The sequence below is a fragment of the Talpa occidentalis genome, unplaced genomic scaffold, assembly GCF_014898055.3.
Source record: "Talpa occidentalis isolate TD23 unplaced genomic scaffold, MPIMG_talOcc4v2.1 talOcc4.11, whole genome shotgun sequence".
In the NCBI taxonomy this organism is placed as follows: domain Eukaryota; kingdom Metazoa; phylum Chordata; class Mammalia; order Eulipotyphla; family Talpidae; genus Talpa; species Talpa occidentalis.
In genome coordinates, this window is record NW_023601104.1 from 64,902,654 (window position 1) to 64,918,327 (window position 15,674).

The window sequence follows — 15,674 nt, forward strand, 5'->3', positions numbered from 1 at the left end:
ATTGACTTAATTTGAAAGATAAAATAGTCTTTGAATAGGTGCTGTAAGAATTATTTGTCATAATGAAAACTAGGTTTTTTATTGCTGTTTTTGTAGTAAGTAAAGTGTAGTTTCAAGTGACTTGTCTGATTCTAATCTTAATTCTCCCGCTACTTAGCTCGGTTACAACTGTCTTTTCCTCTGATACCTCATTTACAAAACAAGATTTCAAAACACACACACACAGCACACACAGCACACATAGCAGCTGGAGTTGTTAATCATTTGATAGTGGTCCAGTGAGGAAAGAAGTCCTAAGATGTTCTTTGAAAGATTTTACATTTTTATTTTTATATATTTATTTATAATATTCTAAGATTGTTTTATTTACGCATACAAGAGCTGGGGTACAGGCCAGGGATATGCGGGTGAGGGGGGGTGAGAAGATTCACCAGAGACAGAATGGGGAACAGAACAGGCAGATTGACTGAAATACACTGCTGAGGGGAGCAGTGGGCGAGTCAGGAGAGGTCTGCAGTGCCCTGTAGGTTGCTCCCTGGTTGGGGATAGAATTCTTGCTACAGTGCTGCAGACAGCTTCATAGGTTTCGTCTTAACCTCCTGTGCCACCAGGGAGGCCCTGCTTTTACATTTTTAAAGAAATGGAGAATTTATTTATTCTATACTTCTTTCCCTCTGAAGATAAACATTGGATGCAGTGGTCTTTCGGAGAGTATTCTATTTTTATTCCTCTCTCCTTTTGTAAATGAAGAGTGGTTCTTATGCTAATAAATCGTGGCTTCTTTTTGGAATTAGTGTTCCTGTACCTTCAACAAAGCAAAAACAGGAAATGCCTTATCTTCTAAATCTTGATGGGCAAGGGCTGAAGACAGAAGTGACAAGTCAGAAAAAAGGCATCTGCCTTTGTATTACAGCTTCTGCTACCTTTTAGCACTAAGAGAAATCTCATCTTTTTTCTGTTACAACCCTATATTGCCATTTGATTCCTCAGTCGGGTTCAGCCCTTCATAGAAAGGAGTTAGTGTAACTTTTAGACTTGCACTTATCTAGACACTTTTTTCTCTTTTCCATCAGCTCCCATGTATCTTTTTTTCTGTTAGTTAGCTTAGATTCTGTGGTCAATCCTCATAATATCCCACAAAAATGCCCCCAGCTCCCTTTTATTTAATGTCTTACTTGCTTGGAAAACTCCACCTTGTTTTAATTTCCACTTTGTTTCATATTTGTGTATGTATCTGAATATATGAACATAACAGGAAAACACAATACAATCAAATTGGTTTTCCTTTAAATTTTTTATCACAGGCCTCAGTCTCTCTTAAGTACTGCCTAACAATCTTAATACTATTTCCCAGTGACCTTCCAATTTCTGTTGCCTGAAGTGACCGTTTATATTGTCTTCTCAAAACTCCCTCATCCCTAATGCTCTTTCATTTCCGACTGATGCTTTTTATGCTTCTTTGAGGGTGGGTCAGGGAGAAAGGTTTTCCAATGAAAACCCACACCTTCCCAGCCGTAGATCTATCAGCATCTCCGCCCATCTTATTTTCTTCCCTTATATCGTGGTGAAGGACATCTCTCTCTTCCTCTCAAAGACTAGTTCTTTACTTCTGGATATCTACTCTAGGTCAGTGCTGCTTCTCCTCTCCTCTCTTTTCTGCAGTAGTCTTTTCCATTCCACTACATAATTCTCCCATAGTATCTGTGGGCAAGCTAGTACTTTTTTTCTTTTTTGTTTTTCCTTCACCACCCCTTAAACCTCCTCCACCGTTGGTCCTATCACACACACACACCTTTCCCTCTAACCTCAGTTCTGTTTTCATTGTCCAGTGGTTTATTTTTCTTTTGTCTGTTCATCTGTTTTTGTTGCCTTATACTGCACATATAGGTGAAATCATCCATTATTTGTCTTTTTTCTTCTGACTTATTTTGCTTTGCATAATCTCAAGTTCCTTCCATTTTACTGCAAATGGCAAATGTTCATCCTTTTAATAGCTGTATAGTATTCCATTGTATATATATATGTCCTTTTTTTAAAGATTTATTTGTTTGTTTGTTTGTTTGTTTATACATACAAGCACTGGGTACAGTCAGAAGTGCGGGAGGGTGAGAGAATTCACCAGAGCCAGAGCAGGGAACAGAGCAGGCAGAAGGACGGAAGTACACTGCCGAGGGGAGCAGCGGGCGTCAGGAGAGGTCTGTGCACCATGCAGGACCCTCCTCCAGTGGCCGGGGAGCAGCTGGGGATTGAACCGGCGCCACATAGGCTGCGGGCAGCTTCGCAACCCAGCGCTCAACCACTGCGCCACCAGGGAGGCCCTGTCATAACATTCCATAGCTTAGCTTTTGCAAATAGTGCTGAATAAACATTGTGGTATGGGCCTCCCTGGTGGCACAGGGGGTTAAGCACCGTACTATGGAGCAATCCGCAGCTTCTGCAGCAGGAGTTCAATCCCCAGCCGGCCAGGGGGTAACCCACATGGTGCAGCAGACCTCTCGTCTCGCCCGCTGCTCCCCTCAGCAGTATATTTCAGTCAGTCTGCCTGTTCCGTTCCCTACCTGTCTCTGGTGGGTCCTGTCACCTACCAATCCCCCCATCTCTGGCCTGTACCCCAGCTCTTGTATGCATAAATAAATCTTTAAAAAAAATTGTGGTGCATTTAACTCAGTTAATGATTTCATATTCTTAAGCTATTAGTGGGATGGGTGGATCATATGGTAGTTTTTTTTTTTTTTTGAGCAAGTGCCTTACTGGGTTTTAAAAGAGTTGCAGCAATTTATATTCCCATCAATACCATTTTCAACATTTGTTACTAGTCTTTTTGATGTAAGCCATTCTTAGTATAAGATAACTCTCATTGTGATTTTCATTTGTATTTCCCTAATAATGTGATGAGGAGTATTTTCTTATGTACCTGTTGGCCATCTGTAGGTCCTCTTTGGAGAAATGGCTGTTCAGATCTTTTGCCCATTTTTCAGTCGGGTTGTTTTTATGCTGCTTCATTGCGTGAGTTCTTAATATATTGTGGCTATTAATCTCTTATCAGATGTATGATATGCAAATATCTTTTCCCATTCCGTAGGCTGTCTCTTCATTATGCTGATACTTTCTTTTGCTGTGCAGAAGCTCTTTAACATAATGTAGTCCCAATTGTTTATTTTTGCTTTCATTTCCTCTTACTGTTGGGATCAAGTCCCCAAAGATACATCTTATAATGATATCATGGAGTGTTTTACCTTTGTTTCCTTCTGTGTATTTTATGGTTTCATGTCTTCCAGGTTTTTAATCCATTTTGAATATATTTTTGTGTATGGAATTAAAGAGTGATTCAATTCATTTTTGCATGTGTCCAGTTTTCCCAGAAGCATTTGTTGAAGATATTTTTCTTCACATTTATATGGTCATGGTTCCTTTGTCGTAGATTAAATGCTCATCTGTATGTGGGCTTCTTTCTTTCTTTCTTTCTCTTTCTTTCTTTCTTTCTTTCTTTCTTTCTTTCTTTCTTTCTTTCTTTCTTTCTTTCTTTCTTTCTTTCTTTCTTTCTTTCTTTCTTTCTTTCTTTCTTTCTTTCTTTCTTTTTCTTTCTCTCGCTCTCTCTCGCTCTCTTTTCTTTTCTTTCTTGATTTATTTATTTATTTATTTATACAAGCACTGGGTACAGTCAGAAGCACAGGAGGGTGAGAGAATTCACCAGAGCCAGAGCAGGGAGCAGAACAGGCAGACTGACGAAGTACACTGCTGAGGGGAGCAGCGGGCGCGGCAGGAGAGGTCTGTGTGGACCCTCGATGGTGGCCAGGGATCGAATAGGCGCTGCAGAGGCTGCGGACAGCTTCGCAGCCCAGCGTTCAACCGCTGCGCCACCAGGAATGCCCATGTGTGGGCTTATTTCTGAGCTTACAATTCTATTTCATTGATTAGTGCATCTGTTTTTATTCTCATACCTTTCAATTACTGTTGCTTAGAAGTATAGTTTGAAGTCAGATAATATGATTCCTTCATTCCTTTGTGTTTTTCCCCTGAAGATTGTATTAGCTATCCAGTTTCTAATGACTCCATATCATTTTAAGTAAAAATTATATTATTTTTAATTCTATTTTCTTTAAAAAAGTATCATTGGAATTTTGACAGGGATTGCATTGCATCTGTATATTATTTCGGTAATATGACCATCTTGACTATATTAATTCTTCCTACCCATGAATGTGGAACATCTTTCCATCTCTTTGTGTTTTGTTCTATGTCTTCTAATGATGTCTTGTAGTTTTTATTGTATAGGTCTTTCACCTACCTCCTTTGTTATTTCTATTCCTGGGTATCTCTTTTTGATGTGATTGTAAGTGGGATTGTTTTTAAATTTCATTTTCTTTGCATGCAGGAGTACAACAGATTTTTGTATATTGATTTTATAGCCTACCACCTTCCTTTGCCCATTAATTGTAATATTGAAATGTATTTTTTGACATTTCATTTTTTTTTTTTTTTGGCTGTTTCTGTAGTTTGTTCTTTTATTTCTCTCATTCTCATTTTTTGTGCTTTGACATCTTTTTTTTATTATGTTTGAATTCTCTTTCCAATTTTTTTTTAATAGTTTTTTTTTTTTTTAATATAGAGGCATGTTTTCTTTCTTTCTTTCTTTATTTGTTTGTTTTTGTTTATACATGCACTGGGTATAGTCAGAAGCGCGGGAGGGTGAGAGAATTCACCAGAGCCAGAGCGGGGAGCAGAGCAGGCAGAAGGACCGAAGCACACTGCTGAGGGGAGCAGCGGGCGGCAGGAGAGGTCTGCGCACCATGTGGGACCCTCCTCCGGTGGCCGGGGAGCAGCCGGGGATCGAACTGGCGCCGCAGAGGCCGCGGGCAGCTTCGCAACCCAGCGCTCAACCGCTGCGCCACCGGGGAGGCCCTCTCTTTCCAATTTTTAATGTGTTTCTTTTGTGGATTTTTGTTTTGAGGTTATGATGAGCTTTACATGTAAGGTTCTGTACTTATAACCTGTTGGGTAGATTGGTCTTCACCTCATTCTGATAGTCCCTCACACATTTATTTCCTCACACTTACATTTTTTGTGTCTTACTAAACACTTTTTTTAGTAAGAAAGTTAAATTATCTTCTATATCTTCATTTTGCGATTGTATACTATCTTTAAGTGAGAGTTTGTCCAGCTTTTTGGAGCCAAAATCAGAAGTTAAAGTTTAAAAAGAATACTGGAATTGGGCCTCCCTGGTGGCGCAGCGGTTGAGCGCTGGGTTGCAAAGCTGCCCGTGGCCTCTGCGGCGCCGGTTCGATCCCCGGCTGCTCCCCGGCCACCTGAGGAGGGTCCCACATGGCGTACAGACCTCTCCTGCCGCCCGCTGCTCCCCTCAGCAGTCCGGTCCTTCTGCCTGCTCTGCTCCCCGCTCTGGCTCTGGTGGATTCTCTCACCCTCCTGTGCTTCTGACTGTACCCAGTGCATGTATAAACAAAACAAAGAAACAAAAACCAAACAGACAAATAAATAAAACATGCCTCTATAAAAAAAAAAAAATTAAAAAAAAAAAGAACACTGGAATTATTGGAAAGCTGTGTTTTGGTCTTCATTGGAGGAAAATTGTTCCAGTTTTAATTGATTCATTGTTATATCTCACCTTATTCCTAGAAAGGATTTAAGGCACAAATATGTGCAAAGGTTTTTCTCCTTTACAGCCAAGCTTTGTGAAAGAGTTGCTGTGGTTCACTTTCTCACCTCCCAGTCCCTCCTTCACCATGGACTCTGTCCCACACTTCCTCACAGCAGGGTCACCTGGGGTCTTCATTACTAACACAATTCTTTATTTGACCTTTCTATAGGGTCTAAAATGACTGCTCCTTTTTTTTTTTTTTTTAAAGATTTATTTATTTATGCATACAAGAGCTGGGGTGCAGTCAAGAGGTGTTGGGGGGTGAGAGGACCTACCAGAGACAGAGTGGGGAACAAAACAGGCAAATTGACCAAAGTACACTGCTGAAGGGAGCAGCGGGCGAAGTGAGGCAGGAGAGGTCTGCTGCACCGTGTGGGTTGCTCCCTGGCCGGCTGGGGGATGGAGGCTGCGAACAGCTCCATAGGCTGCATCTCAACCCCCTGTACCACCAGAAAGGCCGGACTGCTGCTTTCTTTTGTGTATGTTTTTCCTGATTTTAATAGTAATATCTGTTCACTATGAAAGTTTTAGAAAAAGACATCTTTAATTTCTGTTTAGGAAAGCTTTTCCTCCCTGAAATGTTTCTGTGACAGCTGTCTTGCTCCTTTCCTCCTATTTCTGTTGGCCAGTCATCTCTTATCTTGCAGACAACATTTCTTAAAAGTGAACTTACCTGTGGTTACCTTGGTCTGTTTGTGCAGCAACTGTCACTAAAAGATACCTCATTCTTCATCCAGTGCTGAAACCTTAAAATGAGGGCCCATCCTTGACTCCTCTCCCTCAATTTCCATTTATAATCAGTAGCTAAAATCCTGCCTTTTCTTTGTTAATCAATTTACTTCTCTCCTTTCATAGTACCTTAGCTTGAGTTTTCATCAGCCTCAGCTTCCCAAAAGCCTCATTTTCTAATACATTTCTTAGTATTTTATGTATCTTTTTTTAGGGCTTAGCTTAGAAAATTAGGTTTCCTCTGGCCTGTTTCTATACTCTTAAGACTGAGCTTGATGATGGTCCCCTCTCCTCCTCTCACACTCCTCCTGTCTCCTTTCTCTTCCCGCAGCCATTGACTCTCCTAGTACCCATACCTTCCTTTGTAACTCAGACCACGTTCTATTGTAGTTGCCTATTTGCTTTTTCTTAAGGGGGTGACTATGTCTTATTCATAATTACATCAGCAGTCTTCAACTTGGAATGTTTACTAAATTTTTGATGATAAATGGATAGAAGGAAATGGTAGTGGTTAGTAGGAAGTTTTTTTAGGTTTTTTTGAAGCGGTTACATTAGTTTTACGGTCTTGGCTGCCATTAAATATGTATCTTAATGATATGATTGATTTTCATCTACCTGGTCCTCTGGTAATCGTTCTGTGAACAAGCTTCCAAAGTGTGAAGTATGGAAGGGCGAAACAAGTGTGAAGCTGATAGGTGGACTGGAATGGGTACTGTGACCTTGCATTACCTTGATAAATAGGTTAGGCTTTCTTTTAGGTAGCAACAGTAAAGCAGAGACAAGATGACAGCTTCAGTTAGGCTGTCAGTACAATATGTTTAGGGAGATCAAGCTACTGAGAGTCGTCAACATATGGTCATAGCTTAAGAGTTACAATGGTCTAGAAAAGGCCTACAAAGGTCTACAAAGGTCTTAGAAACAGTGATGCATAAGGGCCAGGGACAAGAGAGCTTGGAAAAGTGGTCAGTAAAAAGGCCATTGACTTTATTGTGCTTTAGAGAGAGTGACAACTAAGAAAATGGGGCTGTCTTTACCCAACTGTTAGAATATCCTTCTGTATGGGCTATCTGCTTGATTTTTTTGGGTTGGGCAGTTCTACCTCCAATTGGTATCCCTATACCCCTCCCCAAATCCAGAGCCCAACTGATACTGTTACATCAGAGCTAATGTGACCTTTAAAGTTCCTTCCAAATTAAATCTAAGGTTAAAAACAGATTCTGGGCCCAGTCCCAGAAATTGATTTTGTTGGTGAGCTCAGAGATCTTAATTTTTTATAAGGACCTTTGTGAGTATCTGTGGGCACAATGTGTAGGCAAGTGCTGTAAACCTGCATTTTATTTAATTATAAGAAAGCAGGACTTTATTATAGAGAACTTTAAAAATATAATTGTGATGAAGAGATGGCAACCATGGAAACCTGACTGGAGCTTTCCACCGTGCCTGTCAGTGTTTGAGGGGGTGGGAATCTGTGGGGTGGGGAACACGCCACCATCTGGTATAGTCTGTTAGAGAAGTGAAGTTTTTATTTTATGTATTTTTGCAGCAGATGCCTCTGGTTCCCTGCATTATACCCTCATCCACCACTGCTTTTCTCCAGAACTCAATTTCTGCAGTTTCTCTCTGTCTTGCCAATACTTTTCTGTTTTTTACCTCTTCAGGGCCTTCAAGTCCAACAAAGGAAGGGGAAATGTTAATACCCCAGGCAACCTTCAACAGTGGTGGACTCCAGCCCCTGCCTAAAAGTTCTACCTACTTTAGGAGTCCCAAGGAGTGGTCCCTTGTCCTTAAGCTTGTCACCCTGATTATTGCTTTCTTTCACTTCTGTTCCTTGGGATCATCTCCTGTATTACACCTGCTGAAACCTTGTCTGTTAGTAATGTGTCAGTAATGAGCTGGCTTTATAGGTTAGTAAGTGTAAACAAAATTATGTAATCAGATTAGTTTCTTCTTAATGTTCCTGCCTATCAATAATAGCACTTAAAATAATGTGTGGGGGAGAAGGACAAAGAGAACATAGTGTGCAATGCAGAATGGTACACACACATTGCTGAAGCTTTAATTTATTCCTAGACACTCTGTAATGAGATCATTATGTGACAATTTATTGAATTTTTCAAGTCTCCATTTCTTTCATTTCACTTAGATCAGGTCGAAGGAATATGAAATACCAGAAAATCATTGACACAGAGAGACAGCACTAAGTGTGCCTCTCTTATTCATTTATCATTTTCTCATTTATTTGTTTATCTTCATCTTGTTCTTGAGGGATTGTAGGTGGCTCCTTTTGTAAGACTAACTTATGAAATTAGTGGTAGAAAGCTATTTAAAATGCTACAATGAAAATAGGGGGAATATAGCTACAGATTCAGGATATAAATTAGCAAAGATCAGAAACAAATTAATCTCTTTCATGGATGTATTTTAAAAGATAACTGTGTGCCAGGTTAATTGAAAGATTTCTCCCTACCTGTCATATCTGTATTTTGTCTTTTACTGAGATTGGACTCTAGGAAATAAAAGGTAAACTTGTTTTGGATGGCCACTTTCATTCTTGACAATTAAGACATATCTGAAAGTAATTACCATAGTAATTACCACATTGCAGGCAGGTGAATTTTATGGAGCCAATAAGATAGACTATGCAGAGTTGTCCAATATGTACATCATAGAGTAGCGTCTGCATGGATGAGAACAGGCAAAACACTTTGTGTTTAAGCCTCTGGGGTTCTTTTCTCATTCCCACTGATGTGTGACTGCAGGTGTTTATTTGGTCTGTAGGTTTATTTTGTAGGAGACTACCAGTCATCCTCACAAAACATGTTTTCTTCAATTTAGCATGCTCTGTGTAGCAATGAGCTATTTTGACATATAAACTGACTACATTCATTACATAATCTAGTATTTCAACTCTCCAGTTAATATTTCACCTTAGACCTAAAGAGGAAGTGACTTCTCTAAGGTAAAATCATCGTGTCCAGCCAGTTATTCATGTGGCAGGGAGTCGACTAGACCACAGGCCTCTCTATATGTAAACATCTTTCACTCTAATTTCTAAAGTGGCTCCCATCTCTACCTCTGATCAGGGGACAAAACAAGGCACTGTTTTTCTGAGCTAAATCAAAATGATTTTTATAAGTAATAAGGATTATGAGTTCTATATTTGATTTAAGATATGTACAGAAAATTAGAAAAGTAAAGCGCTTATATCAGACTACTAGGTGAGCAGAGTGTATGCAAACTAGTAAAAAATCGCAAACATCTCAGTAGTCAACAGTAAAGAAATTGTTTAGAAAGCAATTTGACAATTTTGTTTTGCAGCCAGTAAAATGCCACTGGTGATGACTTAGAAAGTAGTTAATGTACTAGGGATATTGGATGAGTTTCTTTGATACTTTCTTTTATACTCTGCCTTGTACTTACTGGGATATTTTTAGTTAAGTTCAGATTTCTTTATATTTCAAGATTTAGTTCATATATAGAATGTTAACTGATGTCCTTTTGGTATTTACTCAGACTAATGCAGTTTACTTTCTGTCCTGTTCACCATGGAAAGTGATTGTTTTTGTTAATCTGAATATTTATGTTAAAAATGAGATGAAATGAGAGTTAATAAGGAATTTCTATCAGATTTCCTTGCTAGAACCATCTGAGTTTAAGTTTAAAAAGTTTTCTAAAAATATGATCAATTTCTTAATCAAATGTGGTCTTTCTTCCTATAGAGCCTCTGTTATGCACCTCAAGCCATATTGGAAACTCCAGAAGAAAGTACAACCTGTGGAAACCAGCAAGGAAAGTTTGAAAACTCCTGTGAGCCACGAAAAAGCTATACATGATGAAAAATGCAAAACTAGCTACATGAAGCCAAGTGTCTTTTCTTCAGCTTCTCTTGGTAAAGCATCAACTCGAAAACCTTTTGGGATCCTTTCTCCAAATGTTCTGTGCAGTATGAGTGGGAAGAGTCCTGTAGAGAGCAACTTGAATGTTAAAACCAAGAAGAATGTCTCATCTGCAACAATCCACCAGGGTGAAGAAGGGGAAGGTCCGCTTGATATCTGGGCTGTTGTAAAACCAGGAAATACCAAGGAGAAAATTGCATTTTTTGCAGCCCACCAGTGTAGTAATAGGATAGGATCTATGAAAATAAAAAGTTCCTGGGATATTGATGGGAGAGCTACTAAAAGAAGGAAAAAATCAGGGGATCTTAAAAAAGCCAAAATACAATTAGAAAGGATGAGGGAAGTCAACAGCCGGTGCTACCAGCCTGAGCCTTTTGCATGTGGCATTGAGCACTGTTCTGTGCATTACGTGAGTGACACTGGGGACGGCCTTTATGCTGGGAGGCCTCTGTCTGTCATACAGATGGTTGCCTTCCTTGAGCAAAGAGCCAGTGCTCTATTAGCCAGTTGTGCAAAAAACTGCACTAATTCACCTGTGGTAAGGTTTTCTGGGCAGTCCAGAGGTGTGCCCCCAGCCTCCGAACCCTTCTCCGCTCTAGTAGCGTGTGAAGAAGCTACTGAAAGGGGAAATCCTGAGGTTGGTGAACCACAGAGTGAGCCGATCCGTGTCCTTGACATGGTAGCCAGACTGGAGTCTGAGTGCCTAAAGCAGCAGAGCCAACGTGAACCTGGGAGCCTCTCCAGGAACAACAGCTTCCGTCGAAATGTCGGCCGGGTGTTGCTTGCAAATGGCACTCAGGCTGATGAAGGCAAAACAGACAAAGGCGCTTCGGAGGCTCCTGACTCTCAGGTGAATCCTGTGGGATCTGTTTCTGTGGACTGTAGCCCCTCAAGAGCTGACCATCATTCTTCTAAGGGGGACCAGACCTGGGACAGTGCTCCTGGAGGCTGCCCCTCATTGCTGGCAGGTGTGAGTTTCCACATGGACAGTGCAGAATTAGAGCCAGATCAGCAAACTGCTGTGAAAAACAGCAATAGGTATGATGTGGAAATGACAGAGGAACTTGTTGGGTCACCTTTTCCTTCTCGCACTTGTCCCCAAGCCATCGAATTGCCCACAAATGCTGTTGATTGTGTGAGTAGAGAGCTTGTGCCACTTGCTAGCAAAAATCCTGATCAGAGAAGAAAAGAATCTTTGTGCATTAGTATCACTGTGTCCAAGGTAGAGAAAGACCAGCCTTCTGGTGTAAAGTCCTGTGAAGACCCACTTCCAGGGATGTTGTTTTTTTGGCCACCTGGTCAACATCAGTTGGACTGTTCCCAGTTGAATGAAAGCACAGAAGAGTCTCCCGAAGCCAGCCAGCTTGAAAATGTTGCTGAGAGTGACAGTGCATCTGAGGAAAAAAGTGTTTCAGCTGATTCGTTTGTCCAACCAGCCTCTCCTGTGGAAAGTACCTCAGGGGTACTTGAGGCATCCAGTTGGAAGAAGCAGGTGTCTCATGACTTTTTGGAGACCAGGTTTAAAATCCAGCAGCTTTTGGAGCCTCAGCAATACATGGCTTTTCTACCCCATCACATTATGGTGAAAATCTTCAGGTTACTTCCTACCAAGAGTCTCGTGGCTCTTAAATGTACCTGCTGCTACTTCAAGTTTATCATTGAATACTACAACATCAGGCCAGCAGATTCTCGCTGGGTTCGAGACCCACGTTACAGAGAGGATCCTTGCAAGCAGTGCAAGAAAAAATATGTGAAAGGGGATGTGTCCTTATGCCGGTGGCACCCCAAGCCTTATTGCCAGGCATTGCCCTACGGGCCAGGGTACTGGATGTGCTGCCATCGGTCTCAGAAGGGCTTCCCTGGCTGCAAGCTGGGGCTGCATGACAATCACTGGGTCCCTGCTTGCCACAGCTTTAATCGAGCAATCCACAAGAAAACAAAAGGGACGGAAACTGAAGATGAATACTAAAGGCTGTGAGGTGACAAGTGGACCAATTTTTTGAAACTGCATACCCCCACCTAGCTGTACCATTCGGGTGAGTGTTGCTCTTGGCGTCATCACTCTGGGGAATCTGCACTTATTCCATCAGGACTGCCATTGCTCAGGCATTTTTTAAAAACTTAATTTACAAACTGTGCAAGACAGTTGGTCTCATTGTTTTATAGTTGCACCTCACACTTGATCCAGGGTGGTATTCTACAGTTTGATTCACTTGGCTGTGAATAACTATGCCTGTTCTCCCAAATCAAATCCATCCCCAAAGGATGAAGACTTGCCACCATCAAGGACATTTGGAAGAGTTCACGGCAGACTGCGTAGGCAAGCCCTCAAAAGGGGTTCCAGAAATGTTTGGAGCACTGGCACCATTATTTTAAATAAGTGAATAGTGTCCTGTGAAAAGAATAGCAGCACTCTTGGATGAAAAGTATGCTTACAAAAGTCAGGCACCTTACCCTAGAGCTTGTATGCTTGATCCTGTGTGAGATTGATGTTTGTGGTTGGAAATGGATTTCATGCCCTGTGGTGTTTACAGTGTATATAGGTTGTGTTTTCATAGGGCTATGAAAGTGCACATTAAACCCGAGCGCCTTTACTTTAGATGAGTGCTTTTGGCCCCTCTGTAAATAATGCTCTTAAATCCAGTTGTATATAATGGACAGCTGAACAACGTAATCACCACAATGCAGCTAGAATAGTGTTGCGGCTACAAATGTCTGTTTTTTTATTGTCTCGTCTCAAATTTGTACATCCTGTATAAACTTTGAATGTTTCCCAAATAAACTATGAATGTTTACTGTATAATATATGAATGTTTCTCAGAAGAAACTCTAAATAGTTAAGAGGTTAACCTGTTGAAAGGATACCAAATAATGGTTTAACTGGACAACCTTAAAATTAGCATAGAGAACAATCCTTTTGTTATATTTTAGTGATCCACTAAGAATGACAGAATATTATATAGTCAGATTATAACATTCTCGTCTACTTTATTCTTTGTCTGGTTACAATTTTTTTAACTTCAATAAAAATATGCATCTTAAATGGAACCCAAGTCTTGCAGATTTTTTCCTCTCTTTGGTGGGTAATATCGAAGGATGTTGTGAATCTAATCATGAGAATTTAGATTTCTTTTTTTTGAATTGCTGGAGGGTAAGGAGAGAGAAATTTTTTCTGCCATCAAAGAGAGACCATTTTCATTGGCTTAACATTGGAGTTTACCCTTTTGTAACCCTTTAAATACTTATTTTGAGAGAACACCACCCATTGTATTTCAAGTTGCATGAGGTAATACCTAGGATGATATTACATCTTGGCATAATTAAGAAGTCATTAAGGACGAACTCAGGCCTGTGGTCATGCAATGCTCAGTAGGGCTGGAAGGTGTGGGGGGCCCCACAAAGCTGCAGTGGAGTATCTGAAAACTAAGTTGGCTTGAAGTCAAGTACCCACCAAAAAGCCTTGTGAGTAGTGTAAACTGCAGGCTTACACTCTGAAGATGCAGTGGTAAATGTTCTGGAGGAGGGCTGATGGGAATGGGCTGATCCCTAAGAAGAAAGATATAAAGGTTGAGTAGACTTTGGTCAGTCCTTCTAAGCAAAGTGGTGCAGGACTGGAGCTGGGTCAAGCTCGTTCTCCTGTGACTGAGGTAGATCACAGGAACTTCCAAATTGGAGTCCTTGGCTGCTTTTGCCCTCATCCTTAGGTAGTAGCTGCTCCTTGCTGGAAAGGGTGTACTGAAAGCGAACACAGTGTCTCTCAGTGCTGAATAATTCTGCTTCTTTCAGGCCCATGAATTAATGATAACTACCATGCTAGACCGAAGCTACAGGCTTATCGATGTGTCTGTGATACAATCCAGGAAAAGTGAAGAAGACCTTGCTTTTTTTCTTCAAGGTGACCATGTCCTTCCTCATGACACGCCTCAGAGGTATGTTGGAAAATGCTACACTATGTCAGAGTCCCCTGGACTAAAGTTTGCAATGCTTGTCCTCTTTCCCTGTGGTTTGCGCTAAATTGGCAATCTCAGTGTACCTTCCTGATAGTTTTGAATCCTACTTTAGGATTAAAGGAAACGGGACTTAGAGTACGGCTTGCAAGTGGAAAGTGTTCAGTAAATGTTGGTTGTCACTGGTGTTGGCTCTTGGTTCTAAAGTTGCCCAGGGTAGACACACAGGATAAGCAATTCTCAGTGAGTTTTCCCAAGTTGGCCAATCCAAATCTGGTTTTCTTGTGGGACACAGGATATTAAGAATGCTCCAACCCATCTTGACATATAATTTGAGGGGTCTCAGAAATCACTGATGACTCCTTTGAACTTTGTGGCAGCACCCAGTTCCCAGAGCTCTCTGGGTGCAGGAAAGATTTTAGCAGGTGGCACTGGAGGGTACAAACATCACCACCACCACCACCCCCCCAATCTTCTTTTATAGTCCAGTGTAGCTTTCCCTTTAGGGAGATGTTGCTGTGCATCAGAGCCCCCTAGTGCCAAGCTGGGAAAAGCAGCCCACTTTCATTTCCCACAGCACTGCAGCACTACCTCCCTTCCTGCACTGCTGGAGACTCTTAGGCTTAACAAGTAGAGAAAACTGTCCCCTTAAGCTTTTTTGCAGAACTTCTGAATAACACCTGGTCCTCTTCATTTTGACAGAAAAGAACCAAAGAAATCTGGGAGTCAGAGGCTCTGCCATCTTTGGGGCAGTTTGGCTTTGTTCCCTGCCTGGTGGATGATATCAGATACCAAGGAAGGGGTGAACTGACAATGGACTAATATTAAAATTTTATTTTCAGACCTTTTTAAAATGATTCTCACATTAAAAATGGCCACAAGAAAAGGGTTTCTGCAAAACTGACCACATCCCCTGCCTGAGCACATTGCTAGGAGGCACCTCCTTTGGGACTCCCAACCTGTTCTACCCACCTCCTCCAGGCCCCATTTAGGTACCTTTCATTGAGAAATCTGGAGGGGGAGAGGGGATGAAAGGATCTAGGATGTTGGTCTTTCTGACTGCAGCTGGTCTCATGGGAGCATTCTTGGCTAGGGATGCCCCCACAGCAATCCGAATTCTGCCAGGCAGCTGTTTCTGTCAGTTGAGCATTTGGTATGATATGGGCTTCATTGTTGCCAGTAGTTCCCTTGGCAGCAGGCTGCTTTGGGCTTTCTAACTGCAAAAGACTGTGGACAATGGTTAACCCAGGATCTAGAAGTTGCCCTCCTGGGTTCTGTCAACCCCTTCTAGCTTGGACTTGTCAGAGCCTCCCTGCCAACCTTTGTGGACTAGGCTCGGTCACTGGGTATTCCCAGTATTAAAGGTATATTCCATGCCCTTAATTGCAAACTTAATTGCCCAATTAAGCAAATTGAGTAAGCAAACTCCATTCCACAGGAGTTTCA

General features: G+C 41.3%; 1 protein-coding gene across 7 annotated transcripts in view; it reads left to right on the forward strand.

The window, feature by feature from the left end:
* The window catches only part of FBXO34 (F-box protein 34), a 66,087-nt gene extending 50,830 nt beyond the window's left edge, over positions 1 to 15,257 (forward strand). For 6 of the 7 annotated variants that reach the window (XM_037503392.1, XM_054690619.1, XM_037503391.1 and 3 more), the window contains one exon: positions 10,105 to 13,326. In XM_037503392.1, the coding sequence (XP_037359289.1) occupies positions 10,115 to 12,250 (2,136 nt within the window). In that variant the 5' untranslated portion in view covers positions 10,105 to 10,114 and the 3' untranslated portion in view covers positions 12,251 to 13,326. Of the gene's footprint in view, positions 1 to 10,104; positions 13,327 to 14,067; positions 14,211 to 14,930 lie in introns of those variants that run through there. The other variant, XR_005123758.2, reaches the window with a different exon arrangement.
* The last annotated feature ends 417 nt before the right edge of the window (positions 15,258 to 15,674 follow it).